Here is an 18,216-nt window from a genome sequence, read left to right on the forward strand (position 1 = left end):
ACTACACGGCTGATCAAGCCCAGATAGTCCCTACTCCTAACTTTATTACCATACCTAAGGCAAAAAGAACTTCATATATGGGAATTATTACTTTTTCTATTCAAAAGGGTCTCGGGCCTCAAATATTTTTTTAAAAGCGCCTATGTGCTAGATATTCTGAGTCAAAAAGAAAGACCTACTTCATTTGTTTACTCCACAGGATAAATTAACAAATTTGAAGCTCTGAGCGCTTCCCACAGTTTGAACTCCATCAGTATACTGGATTTTCCAACTGCTCTCTAAGTCTACTGAAGAAAAAGTAATCACATTGTTCATACTAAAGTGTCATTATCAGAAATATGACTATGGCTAAAGAGCTACTGAGATAAAATATCCTAACTACAAATTCAATGTTGGGCACTTTAGTGTGTTTTTAAAATACTAATGCTTTGGTAGTCACCTAACAGAAGTGCAAATGACATAGAAAAATAGCATCTAAGAGCACAATCAGTAAGTCTAACAAATAACGAAGAACAGAAATCTATTAATTTATGAATTAAAGTATTGCATTTATTTCTTAATAGAATTTATCTCAATAATACTGCCTTTGTAATAAGAAAAATGGTAAATGTGACCCTCAAACCTCCCCTCCACCCTCACCAAATCCCTACTTAGTCAATCATTTAAGTTTAACACGACTTACAAGGAACTCTCACCATATGCTGGATGGAAGTACCCAGAATAGAACTACGTACTCAAATATTCATAGAATCCTAAATTTTAGAATTAGAAGACTCACAGATTATCTAATCAAACCTTCTATACAACACACGAAATTCTATATTTTAGTGTCTCTGATAGATGGACACCCAGCATCTAACAACAGGAAGATCACTACTTCATGAAACAAACCATTCCATTACCGCACAGCATTAGCTCATGTGTGTGTACATATACTTATTGTATTGGTTTCCCAGGGCCAAAACATAACAGAACTTTATTAAAAAACAAAAACAACAAAAAATAGCTCTTCACATACCTAAAGAAGCTGTCACACTTTCTCTTATTTTCTTTTAATAACAACCCCCCTCTCTCTGATTACTGCTAGTGTGAAATGTTTTCCACACGTTTCATCCTGGGAAGCCTTCTCGATATGCTCGCCAGTTTGTCACTGTCCCATTTAAAATGTGCCACACCCAGTATTGTACGCAGTATTGCAGAAATGGTCTGACAAGCATAAAATACAGGAGCTTTACTCTACTCTTAGTTCATATTAAGCCAATAAATCCCAAATCATCTTCACATGTCCTGCTGCCAAACCATGTTTTCCATCTTGTAGGTGAACAATCCTGCCCCCCACCCCTCAACTTTAAATAGAGGATCTTACCTGTTATATTTATGTTGCTAATTCTGGCCCAGCATTCTGGTCTATTAAGATCACTGGGCATCTCAATTCTATGCTCTATCATAATTGTTAGCAACATCTCCTGGCTTTGTCTCATCTTTGAATTCAGTAAATAGGTCACCCTTCAGTATAAAATTTGAAAAAAATGTTCAACAGGACTGTATCAAGGATAGAACCCTATGCCATAATACCAGAGACCTCTACCTCTACTGAGGTAGACAATCAACATTTTTCATATAATAGAGCAACCAGGTACGAGCCTTTAAAGAAATCATGACTATCAAGGCTGAAATCAAGATACACTGTACTGACGTTATTTTGTATACTCATCTGGAAACTCTAAAGAAAGAATTTATGAACCTCGTTCCTTAGTGAACCCATACTGGTTCCCAATGATCCCTGAATTCTTTTAAATGCTCAGAGGCCAACTACTCCATAATTCATTCAAGGACTTTGCTAGGACGGTTATCAAGCTCATTTGTCTGTAGTGTGGGATGTTTTCAAAAAGGGAGGTGCTTATTCATACTCAATTCTTCCATGCCGCGTACTTTTTAAGTTACTGATATGGCCTGAAATGAAACCGGAAAGTTCCTCTAACTTTAGGATAGCATTCGTCTAGATCATCCTGACTTCCGAAGAGCAACTAAACGTCCCCTACCTCCTCACTTACCTTGAATAAATATCTCAGAGTGAGTTACAGCTCTAGTCATTTCAGCCGGAACTGCATTTTCCTCGCTGGTTAACAGCAGCAGAGTGGAGGAGTTCTGCCTTTTCTTGATATTATACCATTTTGCTCAAACAATGAGCATCTCTTTCTCTGACTGAAAACCTTATAAGTTGTTTGAAAGAATTTTAAAAGCCTGACTTTATTATGAGCTTCTGTTTAACTGACTATTATTAAATGTCATGCTTCTTTTTGTTTTTATCCTATGCCCCTACTCCTATCTTCCACATACACTATTTTGAAATCTGAGTGTAACATGGAAGTCTCCATGCAGCCACACTAGTTTCTTTCACTACTTTCTATCATAATTGTCTGTCAATGCCACATTGTCAGGGCTAGTAGAAACCTTAACTGCATAGTCAGCATTTCAATTTTCAAAACTGCTTACCCTTTAAGGGATTCAAGTATACATCAGATACAAAAAGGTGAAAAATACCCTGTATCTGTAGACTTATCCTTTTACTGTATGTCTTGTGAACACCTTGGAATCAGAGATGACTTTAAATCATGGCTCTACCACTTACTGGAGGGCAAATTTTCTTTTCTTTTTTTAAAAAAAAATTTATTAGAATATAGTTGATTTACAATGTTGTATTAGTTTCAGGTGTACAACAAGGTGAATCAGTTATACATATATCCACTCATTTTTAGATTCTTTTCCCATATAGGCCATTACAGAATACTGAGTAGACTTCCCTGTGCTATAGAGTAGGTCCTTACTAGTTATCTATTTTATACATAGTAGTGTGTATATGTCAATCCTAATCTCCCAATTTATTCTGCCCCACTTCCCTTTACCCCCTGGTAATCATAAGTTTGTTTTCTACATCTGCAACTCTATTTCTATTTTGTAGGTAAGTTCGTTTGTACCCTTTTTTAGATTCCACATATAAGCAAAGCTCAGTGAGGCTATCTGTAAAACAGGTACAGTAATCCCAAGGATACTGTAGGATATACTGAGATAGCATAAATACCTGGCCCAGCACATAACACACTCTAGGAAAACAATAAATGTTTGTTTTCTTCCTCGAATCTCATTTTAAAAAATCCATTTCTAACTACTGTTTGGGAAAAAATGCAGTATCTCAACAGCCCTAGAACTTGCTTACCTACATACAGAATTTACTAATCTCTTCAAGTTCTGAATTTTCTCTTTCAAAAAGGACAAAATTATACCACTGAGATTTCACCATTAAATTCAATAACAAGGAGGCAGATAGAATTGTGTTTTCCACCAATATTATATTCAATATATTAATGCTGAATATCCAGGAATAACAGACACAGTCTACCTGGGAGAAGACAACTCAAGCTGGATACTCTCCCCTCTCTGATCCCTAAAGCTCAGCTACATTTACTCATAACTAGCAAAAGATTTGGATAACAAAGGCAGAAATATGAGAAAGACAACTGGAGCAGAAGCCAGGATTCTAGTCCTCACTTTGCCACAAAGTACACGTCGTTCAACCTTCCTGGCTTCAGTTTCTTTAGTTCTGAACTACCACTAAGGGATGAGGGAGGGGGAAGGATGCTCAATTATCTTTAAGTTACCTTAGTTAACTACAATTTCAGTAAGTCTTTATCTCACCACACACACTCATATAAGTAATAGGTTTCCTCTGCCACAGTTTGCTCATTCACTAGGTAATAAAATGACAAGCATTAGGAACATACAATCTTATCTCATACCTACATCAGAAGGGTACAGGACAGCCCACATATACATAGGCATATGGTCCGGTATCAGGCCAGGTTCCCTCTTTTACTGTCAATGCGTACTATGTCATCCCCAAGTACCTAATGTAGCACTGCAGAAACTCTGACCCATATTTCTCCTTTCACTTATAACAGAAAAACACAAAATTCCTTTACAGACTTTAGCAGCAATAACAAAAGGCTACAAGTGGTGAGCAATAATCTCAAAGATCCTTTTAAACTAAAATTCTCTCATTTTGTAAATCTGTGTTATTTGTGCAAGATCTATGTAGAGCAAATTTTCCCTATCTTCCTTCTTAATCAAGCTTCCTTTCTTCCTCTTCAACTTGCTTTTATGCCTGCTCCAATATTTCTTATGTATTACTTGTTATATATTCCTTGATTTAGATTTGAAAAGCAGATGATTAACACTGTTTTCCTCCACTCTCTTATCCTGAAATCCCTCGCAAAGATGCCCTTTTAAAAAATGAATGTGGCTCTACAATGAGTACCTTACCTTCCAAGAAAAACTTAAAACTACACAATGATATTGTTATGTCATCATCAACAAATCTTAAAGGTCATGCTGTACATTTTCTAATGAGTAAAACCAACTTGGTAGTTCAGAACCCAAATCTTGTACAGGGCACAAGATGTAAGTTCCTTATGATGAATTCCAATCTGTAACAAAGATTAGTAGAAGATTTTACTGGAAGAAAATTACAGGAGTAAATGTGACTTCTCTGAAAAAAGAAATAACCAAACACAGGAGACATATGTATACACAAAAATAGATGTGTATATGTTTATACATGTACATATACATATGTGTATATATGTGTATAACATATATGTATGTTATTTTAAGATGCCTACTAGAGAAATCCAAATTAATACAACATATGGCAAAGGAAAACCATATCTGTATTAAACTTCTAGTCAATTTTCTACTTTTAGTAGCTCTGGAAAAAAGTTTGGTGCAAGAGGTTGATTCTACCGGATTAAGTTAGGTTTTTAAATTAAATAAAAATGTCAACTATTTCCTTTGGTCTCCATTTTCACCAATGATGAAGAACTGGCTCTCCCATTCCTGGTTCTGTTAATCCCCAAAGAAGTAAAGGAAGGTAAGAGAGAAAGTTCTTGAACAACCAGCAACATCTCCTCAAGTCTGAACTACCTTTATGTAAGAATTTGCACAGGAATGTTAATTTCCATTAAAACTGACAAAGAAATATCCATCCACCAAGCAAAAACATGATCTATTACCATATGTGATTAGGGCCAAAAATAAATCAAACTGCTGGCCAATGCAAGTTAAAATTTAGAAACCAATGGTCCCTACATATTCGAAATCCTTTAACTAAAGAGAAATAACTCCTAAAGTTCATTTTAACTATGGCACTTTGGCTACCAGAATACATCGTGAAAACAGGTAGTTCTTTTTGAGGAAAACATCATCCCCTCTCCTCACTTAGTTAAAACAAAGGATGTTCTTAAGCCAGCAGCATGATTAGTTATTACCTTCACTCTTAACTTAAAATAGGATTTCAAACTCTGAATCCCAAAAAGGAAACAAACAATATGTAGCAGGAGTACATGTATTCAGTTCCTACTACAATTCTAACTAACTAAATGCTAGATGCTCAGCCTGGAACACAGGATTTCGAGCTGAGACCAAACCACAGAAACACATTATGCTGAATACGTTTTCAAGGAAAGAGGTTCCCCGTAGGATGTCATTAACATTCTTATTTCATAAAATCAAGTATGAAGTGTCCCAGCTTCAAAAACTGGTTTCATTTGATTTACCTTGTATGATTTTTTTTTCTTTTTCTGTCAATATTATCCAGAACCTTTCCTGTACTTCCTGAAGTAATATGAGGATGGATGGTGGAGAATTCTTAGCCCCTTGTCCTTGAGCTAGCCATTACATTTTGTCAAAGCTGATAATTTTTTCAAGCCCTGGTAATAGTTGTTATGAATATTCAGAGCAAAAATTTTCCCATAACTCAAACAATACCATTCTCCTGGGGGTGAACCAGGAAATAATCAAAAAGTACTAAAAAGTGAATGGGGACAAAAAGTAAAAAATCTCAACTTCCAGGGCTCATTTATAAAAGGGATATAGGCACTTGTTGCTCACTCTCTCCCTTTCAGAGATGGTAAAGTACCTGGTGTACCACTCTCAGTGTCTTAAAAGCTCAAAACCAAAAGAAATTAATGAAAACAGAGTTAATTCCTTAGCTTCATTAAAACCACTCCAGGGTGCTGCTCCCAATTCCAAATTGCTATCTTCTCCATCACCATTTATACCTTAATCCAGCAAACATTTGTCAAACACCTATTATGCCAGGAAGTAAAGTAAAATCTGCAAACAACCATACCCAAATTAACTACACAGAGTTGCTGAAATCGGGGTACATTTCTGGTCTTTGTAACATGGCTATCTTCTTAAACGATAGAGCGTATGTATTAGAACATCAACAAAATTTAAAATCTTTGGTTTCAGGAAAAAACCAACTACATAAAGTTCAAATTTCCTTATACACATGTGCCCCCCAAACCATATGAACTCTTTAAATAAAAAAATTATCCCTGAAAATGCAGGACTAAACACACCTATTGGGAGTGCTCAACACATAGCTAGTCAATATATATTTGTGGAATAAAAACTATAAATGGTACTTGTCAGAGAAATCCACCCTCTGAGGCACTTACGAACTAGGCTCGAAATCCATCACTTCCGAATTTTGCCTTATAGTTCATTGCGGACGACTTGATCCTTGGTTCTCAAACTTAAATGAGATTTACAATCACCTGGACAGTTTGTTTGAAAGATTCCTTGACCACACCCCCCAAAAACTACAGTTCCAGAAAATGGATCCTGCATTTACCATAATGTATCATTCAAGTGAATCTGAGGCGGTCAGAAGATCATACTCTCAGTTACACCGGCTTACCCTCACGACAGGCAAAGGAAAAACTCTGGGTCATAATTGATGTCAATTAAAGAATAGAAAAACTGACTATTTCTAACCTAAATTATAAATTATTCAATTCTCTTCATCATAATTCACTAACTAATGCTTAAAAGGCAAGATAAAATATAAATGAAATAAATTTTGCTTTGACAATACAAATTGTCATTCAACCCACCCAAAACAGACATTTTTCTGAAATACTTATTATCAATGTTTAGAAAAAGAGTAGAAACAAAGCAAGGTAAGGACTATAATCCACAGAAACACACATATAATTGTGCTGTAATAGTCTTAGGGGAAAATGTACCACGCTCAAAACGCTCTTTGACTACGTTACTGTGTCTGTCAATACAGGAGCCACTAGCCACGTATGGCTATTTAAATTAATATTAAAGAAAATCAAGTAAAATTAAAAATTCAATTCCTCTGTTGCATTAGTCACAATTTAAGTGCTCAATAACCACACGTGGCTAGTGGCTAACATACGGGATAGAACAAATATAGATCATTTCCATCATCACAGAAAATTCTGTTGGATACCTCTGGTTTATAATCAACGGGTATCTAAATAAAACATGTTACCTCTGTTCTTCTTAATCAGAGAGCTCTGACAACTTCCAAATCTTAAATATATACATCTACTTTAGGTAGTAACTGTAAAACAAGAACCCTAGCATAATTTGTCTGAAACTTGTTTCAAGAAAGGTCATTCAAAAGTGATATGCTTATTCATTTCAGATTATCAAAACAGAAATAATTTAACTAAAGAGGTCTTAAAGTATCAAAGACACCAAAACCACAACTAGGTTTTCATAATCAAATGAAAAGTATTTAGTTACTAGAAAACAAAAGGTGTTAGATGAAAAAAGACTGGTCCAAAATGATTAAAATACTTAATAAGACTGGTTTTCCAAATGCTTCAGAAGTATCTATTTACATGCATTAACAAATAACTGCTTTATAACTGATTTTAAAACAACCTTACTACAACAAATTCAAACTATTGACAGTTTACTGTCTATATTTTTAATTGCCTTCCACCAACTTCATACTAAAAACACCTATAAATAACATAACCATCACAGATTTTACTTAAATATAATTTTATGTGAAGGACTATTCACTCAAATCCTGGTTTTAGCAGAAAAGTAGACATAAAAGTAAATGAAACAATTTGCAACTCAAAATTATCTCTCTCAACTGTATCAATATCTAGTTTAAAACAACACCGTGTAATAAAACGCAAAAGCACGGGCAACAAGATGCGGAAGCATGAGGAGTAACATACAGTAGCATTAAAACTGTAACAGACTCATAACTGTATTATTTCAGGTTTAAACCTACTTTCCCTTAAAGAAGATATAAACATCATTTTGACTAGGGTTCCTTCAGAAAAGTTCAAGTGTACACAAATTTGGTCTCTGAATTACAAAAAATTATGATTCTAATCAGGACGTTTAGCTCCGCAGAAAAATAATTTTATAAAATTCTCCAACGAATTTAACACATAAAACCTAATGCTGAATAGTATGAATGTGAATGGGTCACACTGATGATTACAGAGTCACGGTACTGAGTGTAATACTCCCGGGTATTTTAGTTTCCTTATGATTATCTGTTTACCTCAGAGGTTTACATCAAATCTGAGTTAGCAAAGAAAAACAATAACCGTTATTAACAACCAGAGAGAAAAGATTGCAGTTGACTTACCTGCAACACTGGTGATTGTAACTGGAACTCCTTGCACTTGAACGCCCGCAGCACCCAGGTTGGCAACACTCACTGTCTGAAGATTAGGCACTGATGCAAGCTGGGCAGTATTCAAAGTTATTGGGGCGCCAGCAACAGCCACGGGAGCAATCTGAGCAAGAGTTGTGCCACCGCTTGAAGACACTGGGGTGATGGTTAATTGTTGGGATAACCCAGCATTCTGAACTTGCAAATTTGAAAGACTCTGAATATTCTGAACCTGTACAGTTTGCCAGCTGATTTGCCCTGAAGGTGTTAAAGTTGGAGCCCTGATAAGCACCTGAGTCGGATTTACTGCTTGAAGTTGAACATTCTGCAAAGGCTGCTGCTGGATGGTCTGAATCGTCTGCCCGGACTGGAGTTGAAATGACTGTGGTGGAATAGCCTGAATTATCTGTTGCTGAGGCTGTTGGATCTGGATCTGTTGCAAGATAGGCTGGCCTACAATTTGCACCTGCTGAAGGGAATTTGATTGATCCTGTGTATTCTGTATTCCATTAGACTGAAGCTGACTGGAGCTCTGGGCTTCAGACTCAGTAGCAGCAGGTGTTTGAGAATCTTCGATGGTGCGTTCAGAACTACTGGCTGATGTGCTTGCATACTGGCCCGTATCTGCTGAGCTCACTAACGTGTCACTGCTGCTCAGAGATGCTGATGCAGTGGTGGTGCAGGCAGTGGAGGAGGAGGGCGATTCTGGCATAGTACTGGCAGAAGCAGTAGTGGTGGGTGTGGGAACTAACTGACTCCCATTGGACGTCCCGCCATCAGTAGTAGGAGCAGACTGGCCGACCTGTCCAGTCCCTCCTCCAGCGGCCACACTGTTTATCACTGGCAAAGCTAAAGTCACTCCTCCAATGTTAATTGGTAGAGTTGTTACAACTTGAGCCTGAGTACCAGGAAGGGTCTGTAATTGCAGTGGTATTGAGACACCAGGTCTAATTTGGACTGGAACTGTCTGATTTGCCAGGTTTTGAGCAAGAATATTCCCAGAAGCTGTCCTGTTAGCAGCTGTGAGTATAGCTTGATTATTACCTGCAGAAATGAGCTGAATTTGACCCTGCAAATCCTGTAGAGATGAACTACTAGTTGGATTGATTTGAATTTGCTGGCCTTCCACTGTTTGAAGTTGTGGAATCACTTGGTACTGTACACTACCACTTGGATTTTGTACTTGTATGACTTGAAACTGACCAGGGGAGGAAGAATTACCTGATTTAGTTTTTGTGGGAGATGCACTCCCGTTATTACTGCTGGAAGAACTAGATGAACTAGAAGCTGGTTGAGAAACGTTATTTTCTTTTGAAGCGGGAGGAGTGGAGGCAACAAGTTGCCAAGCGTTTCCAGCAAGTTGTGTTGTTACCAGTTCTAGCTGTTGTGGTTGATTTTGAAGTTGCACCAATCCTTGGCTTGGGTCTATAATGATTTGTTGTTGTCCAGTTGCTTGATTTTCACCAGGAGTCCCTATTTTGCTGCAAGTAGCTGCCAGTAAAGCCAGAGGAGAGGGCTGAGAGTCCTACCCAAAATGGGATGGTAAAGGAGAGGGGGAAAAAAAAAGTGGGCGGATTTAGTGAAGGCCAAGTAGCTGGGAGGGGTTTATTTATTTATTTATTTATTTTGACAGCTCTACATTTCAGAACTCACTCAGGAAGTGGCAAAAATCAAAATAAATATTAACAAAAGCAGTAAGATATAGGAATAAGGAAGGAGATCCCGCACTATGAAGTTTAAATAAAAGGACATTTCTAACAAACTTTCTTGAAGTGTTATTTTCCTAAACTCAAAATGCCCTTGGGAGAATACACACCTTTTTCTTATAGTCTGAGTTCGTTCCTGGTGGAATTTTAAACAGCGATATCCCAAACATGTGAAATCTTTATGAATTTACAATTTAACTTCCTCACTCTCAGAAAGATGCTTTGAGTGGATAAAACATTTTTATTCTGTTCTTCACTTCTGGACATTTAAAGGGCATAACTCCCCTTTCCCCTTATGTTTCGTGATGAATTTTTTTTTTTTTATATGTTTGCTTTTACCTGGGAGCCTGAGGTTTTGGGTTTTTTATTGTTATTCTCTGGCTCAGAGGTTTTCCCTCCTTCTGTAGCCATCGCCGCTGCCGCCGCCGCCGCCGCCTCCTCCTCCTCCTCCTTCTTCTGATCTGCAACAAACACCCCCATACACGACAACAGGTTATTAGGATTATTATTATTCGCCTTCCCCCTCTCCTCTCCTCCCCCTCCCCCCGAACATTAATCTCCATAAACCCGCGATCCACGCACACCGGCAAGGGGTGGGGGAGAAGGAGGGAAGGGAGGAGGGGGATATCACAAAACGTGGTTTGAAACCCGACCCATCGGCTCCAGAGCAACACCCAGAAGGTTGTTCTCTCTCAGACATTAAGACAAAACACAACCCTCCTTCCCTCCCCCTGATTCCCTCCCTCCCTCTCCTCCTCCCCTTAAAGCATCTCAGCGGCCCCGGGGGAGGGGGGAGAACCGAGCAGGGTCTGGGGAGGGAGGGAGGGAGGGAGGCGGTGAAGGAGACCGAGGGGGGTGGAGAATACGTACCGCTCATCCCGCATTAACAGGACAAACCCTCAGACGGAGACACAGGGATAGAGGTGGGTGGGGGTGGGGGCGAGGCGGGAGGAGAGGCCGGTCCCGCCCGCCCGCGGTGGCTCGGAGGAGGCTGTAGCTGGCACAGGCTCTGCCTCTTTTTCCGCGAATGGCCGCCGCTGGGCTGTGGCGTAGCAGCTCCTCTCTCCGCCCGAGCCCTGCTGACTCGCCCTTGATTGACAGCGGCGGCGCGCCGCGCGGGCGGCGGCGCGGGCCGGGGGCGGGGCCAGGGCGGCGCGAGCCCGGCCGACTCCCCACCCCCCTCGGCCTCTCTCTGCCGGAGCCGCCGACTCTCCACCCCTTCCCCCAGCGGATTGGCCGCCGACCTGCCGGGGGCCGGGGCGCTGGGGCCGCCTCCTCTCCACCCCCTTTCTCGGGGTTATTCTTTCAGCAGCTTTTCTTTTCCTCCCGTGGCTAGTCCGGCGCTCGCTCTCTCGGTGTTCTAGCTCAGGCGCGCTGCCGGTAGGCCCTCCATACAGCCAAACTTGTTGTCTCAGGATATCCCGCCCCCTACTCATTTCCCAGCGCCCTCCCCTCAAAAGCCGGCTCCAGCATCCCTTGGAATTGCCACGAAAAAAAAAAAGCAGGGCTCTCGTTCAAGGGAAGCGAGAGGAGCGGACAAGGCAGCGCGCGAGCCACCGACGACTCGGCGAACCCGGTGAACTGCCCGCTGCCCCTGCGCCGGGAGCATGGCTTTCCTGAGGCGCATCCGGACCCGGGCGCTCTTTTTCCCTGGTTCGGTCCCCATTGGTTGAGCGCCTAGGTGACGCGCGCTGAGTGGTGGGAGAAAGAGGGCGGGGCGCTGCCGCAAAGGCTGTCGGCCCTTGTAGTTTGCTATGGCCGCAGCGGCCCCTCCAAGGCACCGCCTTCTCTCCCGCCCCCGACCGAGGCCTGGCTGCGGAACGGAAAGCTGCCCGAGGGGGCGGTGGCGGCAGGGCGTGGCCCGGGCCGAGTGGGAGTTGAACTGAGCGAGGGGGAGGGGGAATGGGTGTTGTTTGCCTGGGCCTATCCGCCGCGCAGAGCTGCCCAAACCACCTCTACCACCGCCTCCTCTGCTCCAAGCCGCTCCCCGCAGGGCGAGCTCACACCCGGAGCGCTCGGCGATTGAGCGGGTGGCGGCGTGGGGAGGCGGGGTTTGCTGTCCTCCGGGTTTGAATGAACCCGGCTTCTTGGAGCGGCGCCTTCCCCTTTCCTTTCTTTGCTCACCTCCCTCCCTCAGGCCCCGTGTTTCAGATCCGAGGCCTGCTTTCCCTCAGAGAAAGATCTTCCATTTTATTTTTTGTCTCTGGCTGGCTGCCGGAGCAGAGCAATGACCCGCCCTCTAAGGTTGCTTTGGGTTTTGCCGAATAGCCCGCGTGCTTGTCGGACTTCTCACTGTATGGGTCTCATACGATTCTCGAGTGGAAGAAAAGCGCATCTCCATTTGGGCCAGCCCTGATCACAGTTCAGCATAAGCTTCTGGGCAGGTGGAATTCACATCTGGCTGCACAAAGCACTTGAACAATCTCCTGACCCAGCTTTCCTCCCAAGTCCTGAAGTCAGGATGATGCCATACAATATAATAATCGCCTGATTAAACGTACCAAAGGTGGAAGTGAACTGCTAATGTAAACACTGGCCTTGGGGACTAGGCGCCCTTACACACCGAGGCTCACGGCCATCCGCTCCCTTTTTACATGGGCTCCACACACAACCTTGAGCGTTTTTCTCTCATGCCAGAGGCCTTATATGTTGCAAGGGTGAGGAGGTCCCAGGTGCTGCACTTGACTGGCATTTCCTTTGCTTGTTAAAGTAATTGCAACGTTGGCTGATGACAAAGCCAGCAGTGCAGCAAGACAAAGCAATTCGAATAAAGAATTAAATAGTATTGTCTACCCCTTAAAAAATGAGCCTAAGATCCGTAATAACCTGCTTTTTCACCACCATATACAATATAGAAAGCTCAAAAGAGCTTCTTGCATTTACAGATATACTGTCTATCCTCCAGTCCTTTTTTTTTTCTTTTCCCTAGTTCACTATGATGAATGAAGGAAGACATTTTGCAGTCTTATGAATTGGGGCATTCCTTGTAGTTTTTCTTATCTTACAAAACCTGCCTCAGAGGGGCAATGTCACTAGCTCTGAACATGGGTTAAAAAAAGAATGTGTATCCATTCAGTGTGGATCTAAAAAGTGTCCTAAATATTCTGCACCCTATAGATAAGTGGTAATACTGGTAATTCGTGAAACATAGTGTAAGGGAGGAAAAATCATTTTTCCTCTACCCTTTTGAGTTTTTAGCTGAGATGCCCCTCCCCCCAGTAAATCAAATATTAACAAGAGAAAAAAACCATGTTATTAACATGTATGCCTCAAGTATACATGTGAGATACCCACAGTAAAATGAATAACTCCTTAAGGTGTCTTAGAATTCGGACTTAAATATCATCTTAGTAGGGAAAAGGGAGAGGTAATGTAGCCCTCTTAGGGGAGAATAAATAATTTTTAGGAAGGATGAGTGGGCCCATAGTGAAATAGTTTGTGACAAAGTTGTCTGGGTGTGGTATAGACTTCAAGTCCCTGTGGTAAGAGTCAGTCTATCCTGGTTGATGAAACCTGGGGCAGGTGACCTAAATTAATCACTTCTCAGGCACCATCATTTTATCTATTTAATAGAAGGTTTAGCTAGATAAGATAGTTCCAAAATTAGTCATTCTTACCCTACCTTCCTAAGTTAAGTTATATACCATCTATACTATGATTTACTTAATGTTTTTCTTTAAACCAATTTACCTTATTTCTAACATAATTAATTTAAGAAGTTGATATTACCATGGAAGTAGAAAGCCAGTATTTGCCATAGAGGTAGTGTAAATATACAATAAAATTCTCAGCCTCAAGTCTTCAAGGGTGGTTTCTTCCCAGAGGATTCCTTCCTACACACATATTGGCCACAGAACAGTGGCTTTCAAACTTTTTTAATCATAACCCACAGGAATAAATATAGTTAATATCATTACCTGATACGTATACACACACACACACACACACACACACACACACACACCACACACACACACACACACACAGAGGAAATGAGCATTTTTATTCAAACTATTTAACAACAACATTGAGCACTGACAGATCAAACTCTGCCTCGATGCTTTAACAGTATCCTAGAGGCCCCCAGCATTGCCCTGGTAGATGCTGAGGAGAGCTCCAGAGGGTGAGGAAACAATGTTGGGTATAGGGAGGGGACTTGGACACTAGTTATTTGTTCAGCGGTAACAGCTTTTAGAGACATATCAATATGTATTAGTTGAATATCAACGAATTATGTTAACTGAAACAAAGCTTCAAAAAAAACTCGTCTTCCTACTCTTCCCTCTCTCCGCCCTTAAAAAAAAAAAAAACGGTAGGAGCAGCCCAAAGTTTGGGATTTTTTTTTCTCCCTCCCACCTTTGTGGAGCAGAAAGTTCTTATTTCTAATTACACTGTAGAACAAGTCTAGAATCTAGGTAGATTTCCTGTGCATTGCTCTGCATACCTAAATTAACTCCCAGTCTACATTTGGAAGAATGCTGCTGGAATTTTTCACAGGTTTCTTCCAGATATAAGCTATCTCCTGGTCCCCACTTTCTAGGACCTGGCATTTTTCAATTGACCATTCATTCATTCAGTCAACAAGTCTTGAAAGCTCAGGTAATCATACTGAAACCAAAATGCCCCCCACTACCCCCCGCTTCCCTGCACCAGTGCAAGCCCTTAGCCCTTTGAGGGCAAAAGGCCAGGGCTTTTAATCCCCCACAATGATAAGGATACACTTAGTAAGACTTTACTAAATATGTTTATGAATGAATGTAATAGAAGCAGTTCCAGAGAATACTTAATAGTACAGAAGAAACTAGGCCCAGACATAACAGGTGATTTGAATGGAAAAAGGGACCAATTTTGAGTGTCTCCATCAGCAAGCTACTTGTTGAAATAATTGTGAAACGGCTTCATTTTGGCTTTAGGAAGCAGAAAACAGAAGTTCTGGAGAAGCCACAAAACAGAGAAAGATCAAAGTTTAACATCCACCTCTGCTCCAAAGTGTATTAACTGAGAGTATAGCCAACCAGGAATTAGATACAAGCTCAGTAAACATATTTCATTTAGGACAGTAGCTTCATTTGTATATCTAGGAGATCATGCATAATTCCTATCATAGTAAAACCCTGGTAGTTTACTAAATTATACTAAAAAAAATAAATTCCTTAAATACCAACAATAATTGTTTTCAAAAAGCAGAGAAAGTTTTATAAATTTAATTGTAATTGGGACCCAGATATAAGGCATTTTATATTGAAATAGGTAAAAGAGGTGACTGTACATGTGTAGGCCTTTTAAGAGTTACAAATAATGTTTGTAACCGACACTGTCAAGTAGTAAAGATAGACTGTCAGATTGCTTATATTTCTCCAGCAAGAGTTGATAGCATTGCTGTTCCTCATATGCACTTAGGTCTTTCATGGATTGTTTATGTACTTCAGAAGATTTATTGATAATTCACAATTTATAAATGGCTAAAGTTTATGATTTTAACCTAGTAACATTTATTTTTAATTCATAGAAAATAATTAATAGCGATTGGCAGTTAATGGGACATAGTATAAACACCTATTCAAAATTTAAATCATTTTATGTAAGTAAAGGAATATTATGAGGCTCATTGTGGCCACAGAACAAAAGATATTTGATCAGTGTAGAAGTTGAGACATAAATTAATTTTCTTAAGACTATAGGTAAATTAGTGATTAAACATCTTTAAATATAGAGCACAAATGCCTGGTGTGTTTGCAGCTGTAACTTTCCAAAGCATGCCGATTCCATATGCTCAATTTATTATGTTTTTTATTAGTAAAGAAATCTCACGTTGGATTTTTGTTTAAAGAGCATAAGAACTGGAATCCAACACTTGGATTTAAATTTTGGTCTGCTACTAAAAGTGCAGCCCTGTAAAAGTGACTTTATCCCCTGTGAACCTCATTCCTTCATCTATAAATTGGCAAAGATGATAATATTACCATCTCATTCTTTGTCAAGAATCAAATGAGATTAAAAGTTCTTAGGATAGCGGGGAGACCTTCAAGATGGCAGAGGGGTAAGACGTGGAGATCACCTTCCTCCCCACAAATACATCAGAAATACATCTACATGTGGAACAACTCCTACAGAATACCTACTGAACACTGGCAGAAGACCTCAGACTTCCCAAAAGGCAAGAAACTTCCCATGTACATGGGTAGGGCAAAAGAAAAAAGAATAAATAGAGACAAAAGGATAGGGACGGGACCTGCACCAGTGGGAGGGAGCTGTGAAGGAGGAAAGATTTCCACACACTAGGAAGCCCCTTCACTGGTGGAGACGGGGGAAGGGGGGGAGGAAGCTTCGGAGCCATGGAGGAGAGCACAGCAACAGGGGTGCAGAGAGCAAAGCAGAGAAATGCCCGCACAGAGGATCACTGCCGACCAGCACTCACCAGCCTGAGAGACTTGTCTGCTCACCTGCCGGGGCAGGTGAGGGCTGGGAGCTGAGGCTCGGGCTTCGGAGGTCAGATCCCAGGGAGAGGACTGGGGTTGGCTCCGTGAACACAGCCTGAAGGGGGCTAGTGTGCCACAGTTACCGGGAGGGAGTCTGGGAAAAGTCTGGACCTGCGTAAGAGGCAAGAGACCGTTGTTTTGGGGTGCATGAGGAGAGGGGATTCACAGCATCGCCTAAACGAGCTCCAGAGATGGGCGCGAGCTGCAGCCATCAGTGCAGACACCAGAGACGGGCATGAAACGCTAAGGCTGCTGCTACAGCCACCAAGAAGCCTGTGGGCAAGCACAGGTCACTCTCCACACCTCCCCTCCTGGGAGCCTGTGCAGCCCATCACTGCCAGCGTCCCGTGATCCAGGGACAACTTCCCCGGGAGAACACATGGCACACCTCACACTGGTGTAACGTCACGCCAGCCTCTGCCACTGCAGGATCGCCCCACATTCCATACCCCCCCCATCCCCCCGGCCTGAGTGAGCCAGAGCCCCCTAATCAGCTGCTCCTTTAACCCCGTCCTGCCTGGGCGGGAACAGACGCCCTCAGGTGACCTACATGCGGAGGCGGGGCCAAATCCAAAGCTGAACCCCAGGAGCTGTGCGAACAAAGAAGAGAAAGGGAAATCTATCCCAGCAGCCTCAGGAGCAGCGGATTAAATCTCCACCATCAACTTGATGTAGCCTGAATCTATGGAATACCTGAATAGACAATGAAAAATCATCCCAAAATTGAGGCGGTGGACTTGGGAAGCAACTGTAGACTTGGGGTTTGCTGTATGCGACTGCCTGGTTTCTGGTTTTATGTTTATCTTAGTTTGGCAATTAGAGTTTATTATCATTGGTAGATTTATTGATTTGGTTGCGCTCTCTTTTTTTTTATATATAGATATATATATTTTTCCTTTTTCTCTTTTTGTGAGTGCGTATGTGTATGCTTCTTTGTGTGATTTTGTCTGTATAGCTTTGCTTTTACCATTTGTCCTAGGGTCCTGTCTGTGGGTTTTTTTGGTGTTCTTTTTGTTTTGTTTTGTTTTGTTTTTGCGGTACGTGGGCCTCTCACCGTTGTGGCCTCTCCCGTTGCGGAGCACAGGCTCCAGATGCGCAGGCTCAGCGGCCATGGCTCACGGGCCCAGCCGCTCCGCGGCACGTGGGATCTTCCCGGACCGGGGTACGAACCCGTGTCCCCTGCATCGGCAGGCGGACTCTCAACCACTGCGCCACGAGGGAAGCCCTGGTTTTTTAGCATAGTTTTTAGTGCTTGTTATCATTGGTGGATTTGTTTTTTGCTCTGGTTGCTCTCCTCTTTCTTTCTTTTTCCTTTTTTTTTTTTATTACTTTTTTAGTTTTAAAATTTTTAATAAATTTTTATTTAATATTTTTATTTCCTTCCTTCCTTCCTTCCTTCCTTCCTTCCTTCCTTTCTTTCTTTATTTTTCTTTTTTTTCCCTCCCTTTTCTTCTGAGTCGTATGGCTAACAGGGTTTTGGTGCTCTGGCCAGATGTCAGACCTGTGCCTC

General features: G+C 41.4%; 1 protein-coding gene across 3 annotated transcripts in view; it reads right to left on the bottom strand.

Annotated features, from left to right (window-relative positions):
• SP4 (Sp4 transcription factor) overlaps window positions 1-11,673 on the bottom strand; it is a 72,501-nt gene extending 60,828 nt beyond the window's left edge. For 2 of the 3 annotated variants that reach the window (XM_079931042.1, XM_079931043.1), the window contains exons 1-3: window positions 11,098-11,673; window positions 10,567-10,688; window positions 8,495-10,046 (exon numbers count right to left, since the gene is read on the bottom strand). In XM_079931042.1, the coding sequence (XP_079787168.1) occupies window positions 8,495-10,046; window positions 10,567-10,688; window positions 11,098-11,104 (1,681 nt within the window). In that variant the 5' untranslated portion in view covers window positions 11,105-11,673. Of the gene's footprint in view, window positions 1-8,494; window positions 10,047-10,566; window positions 10,689-11,097 lie in introns of those variants that run through there. The other variant, XM_079931044.1, reaches the window with a different exon arrangement.
• Window positions 11,674-18,216: the final 6,543 nt, after the last annotated feature.

The sequence above is a fragment of the Stenella coeruleoalba genome (genome assembly GCF_951394435.1).
Source record: "Stenella coeruleoalba genome assembly, chromosome: 9".
Lineage (NCBI taxonomy): Eukaryota > Metazoa > Chordata > Mammalia > Artiodactyla > Delphinidae > Stenella > Stenella coeruleoalba.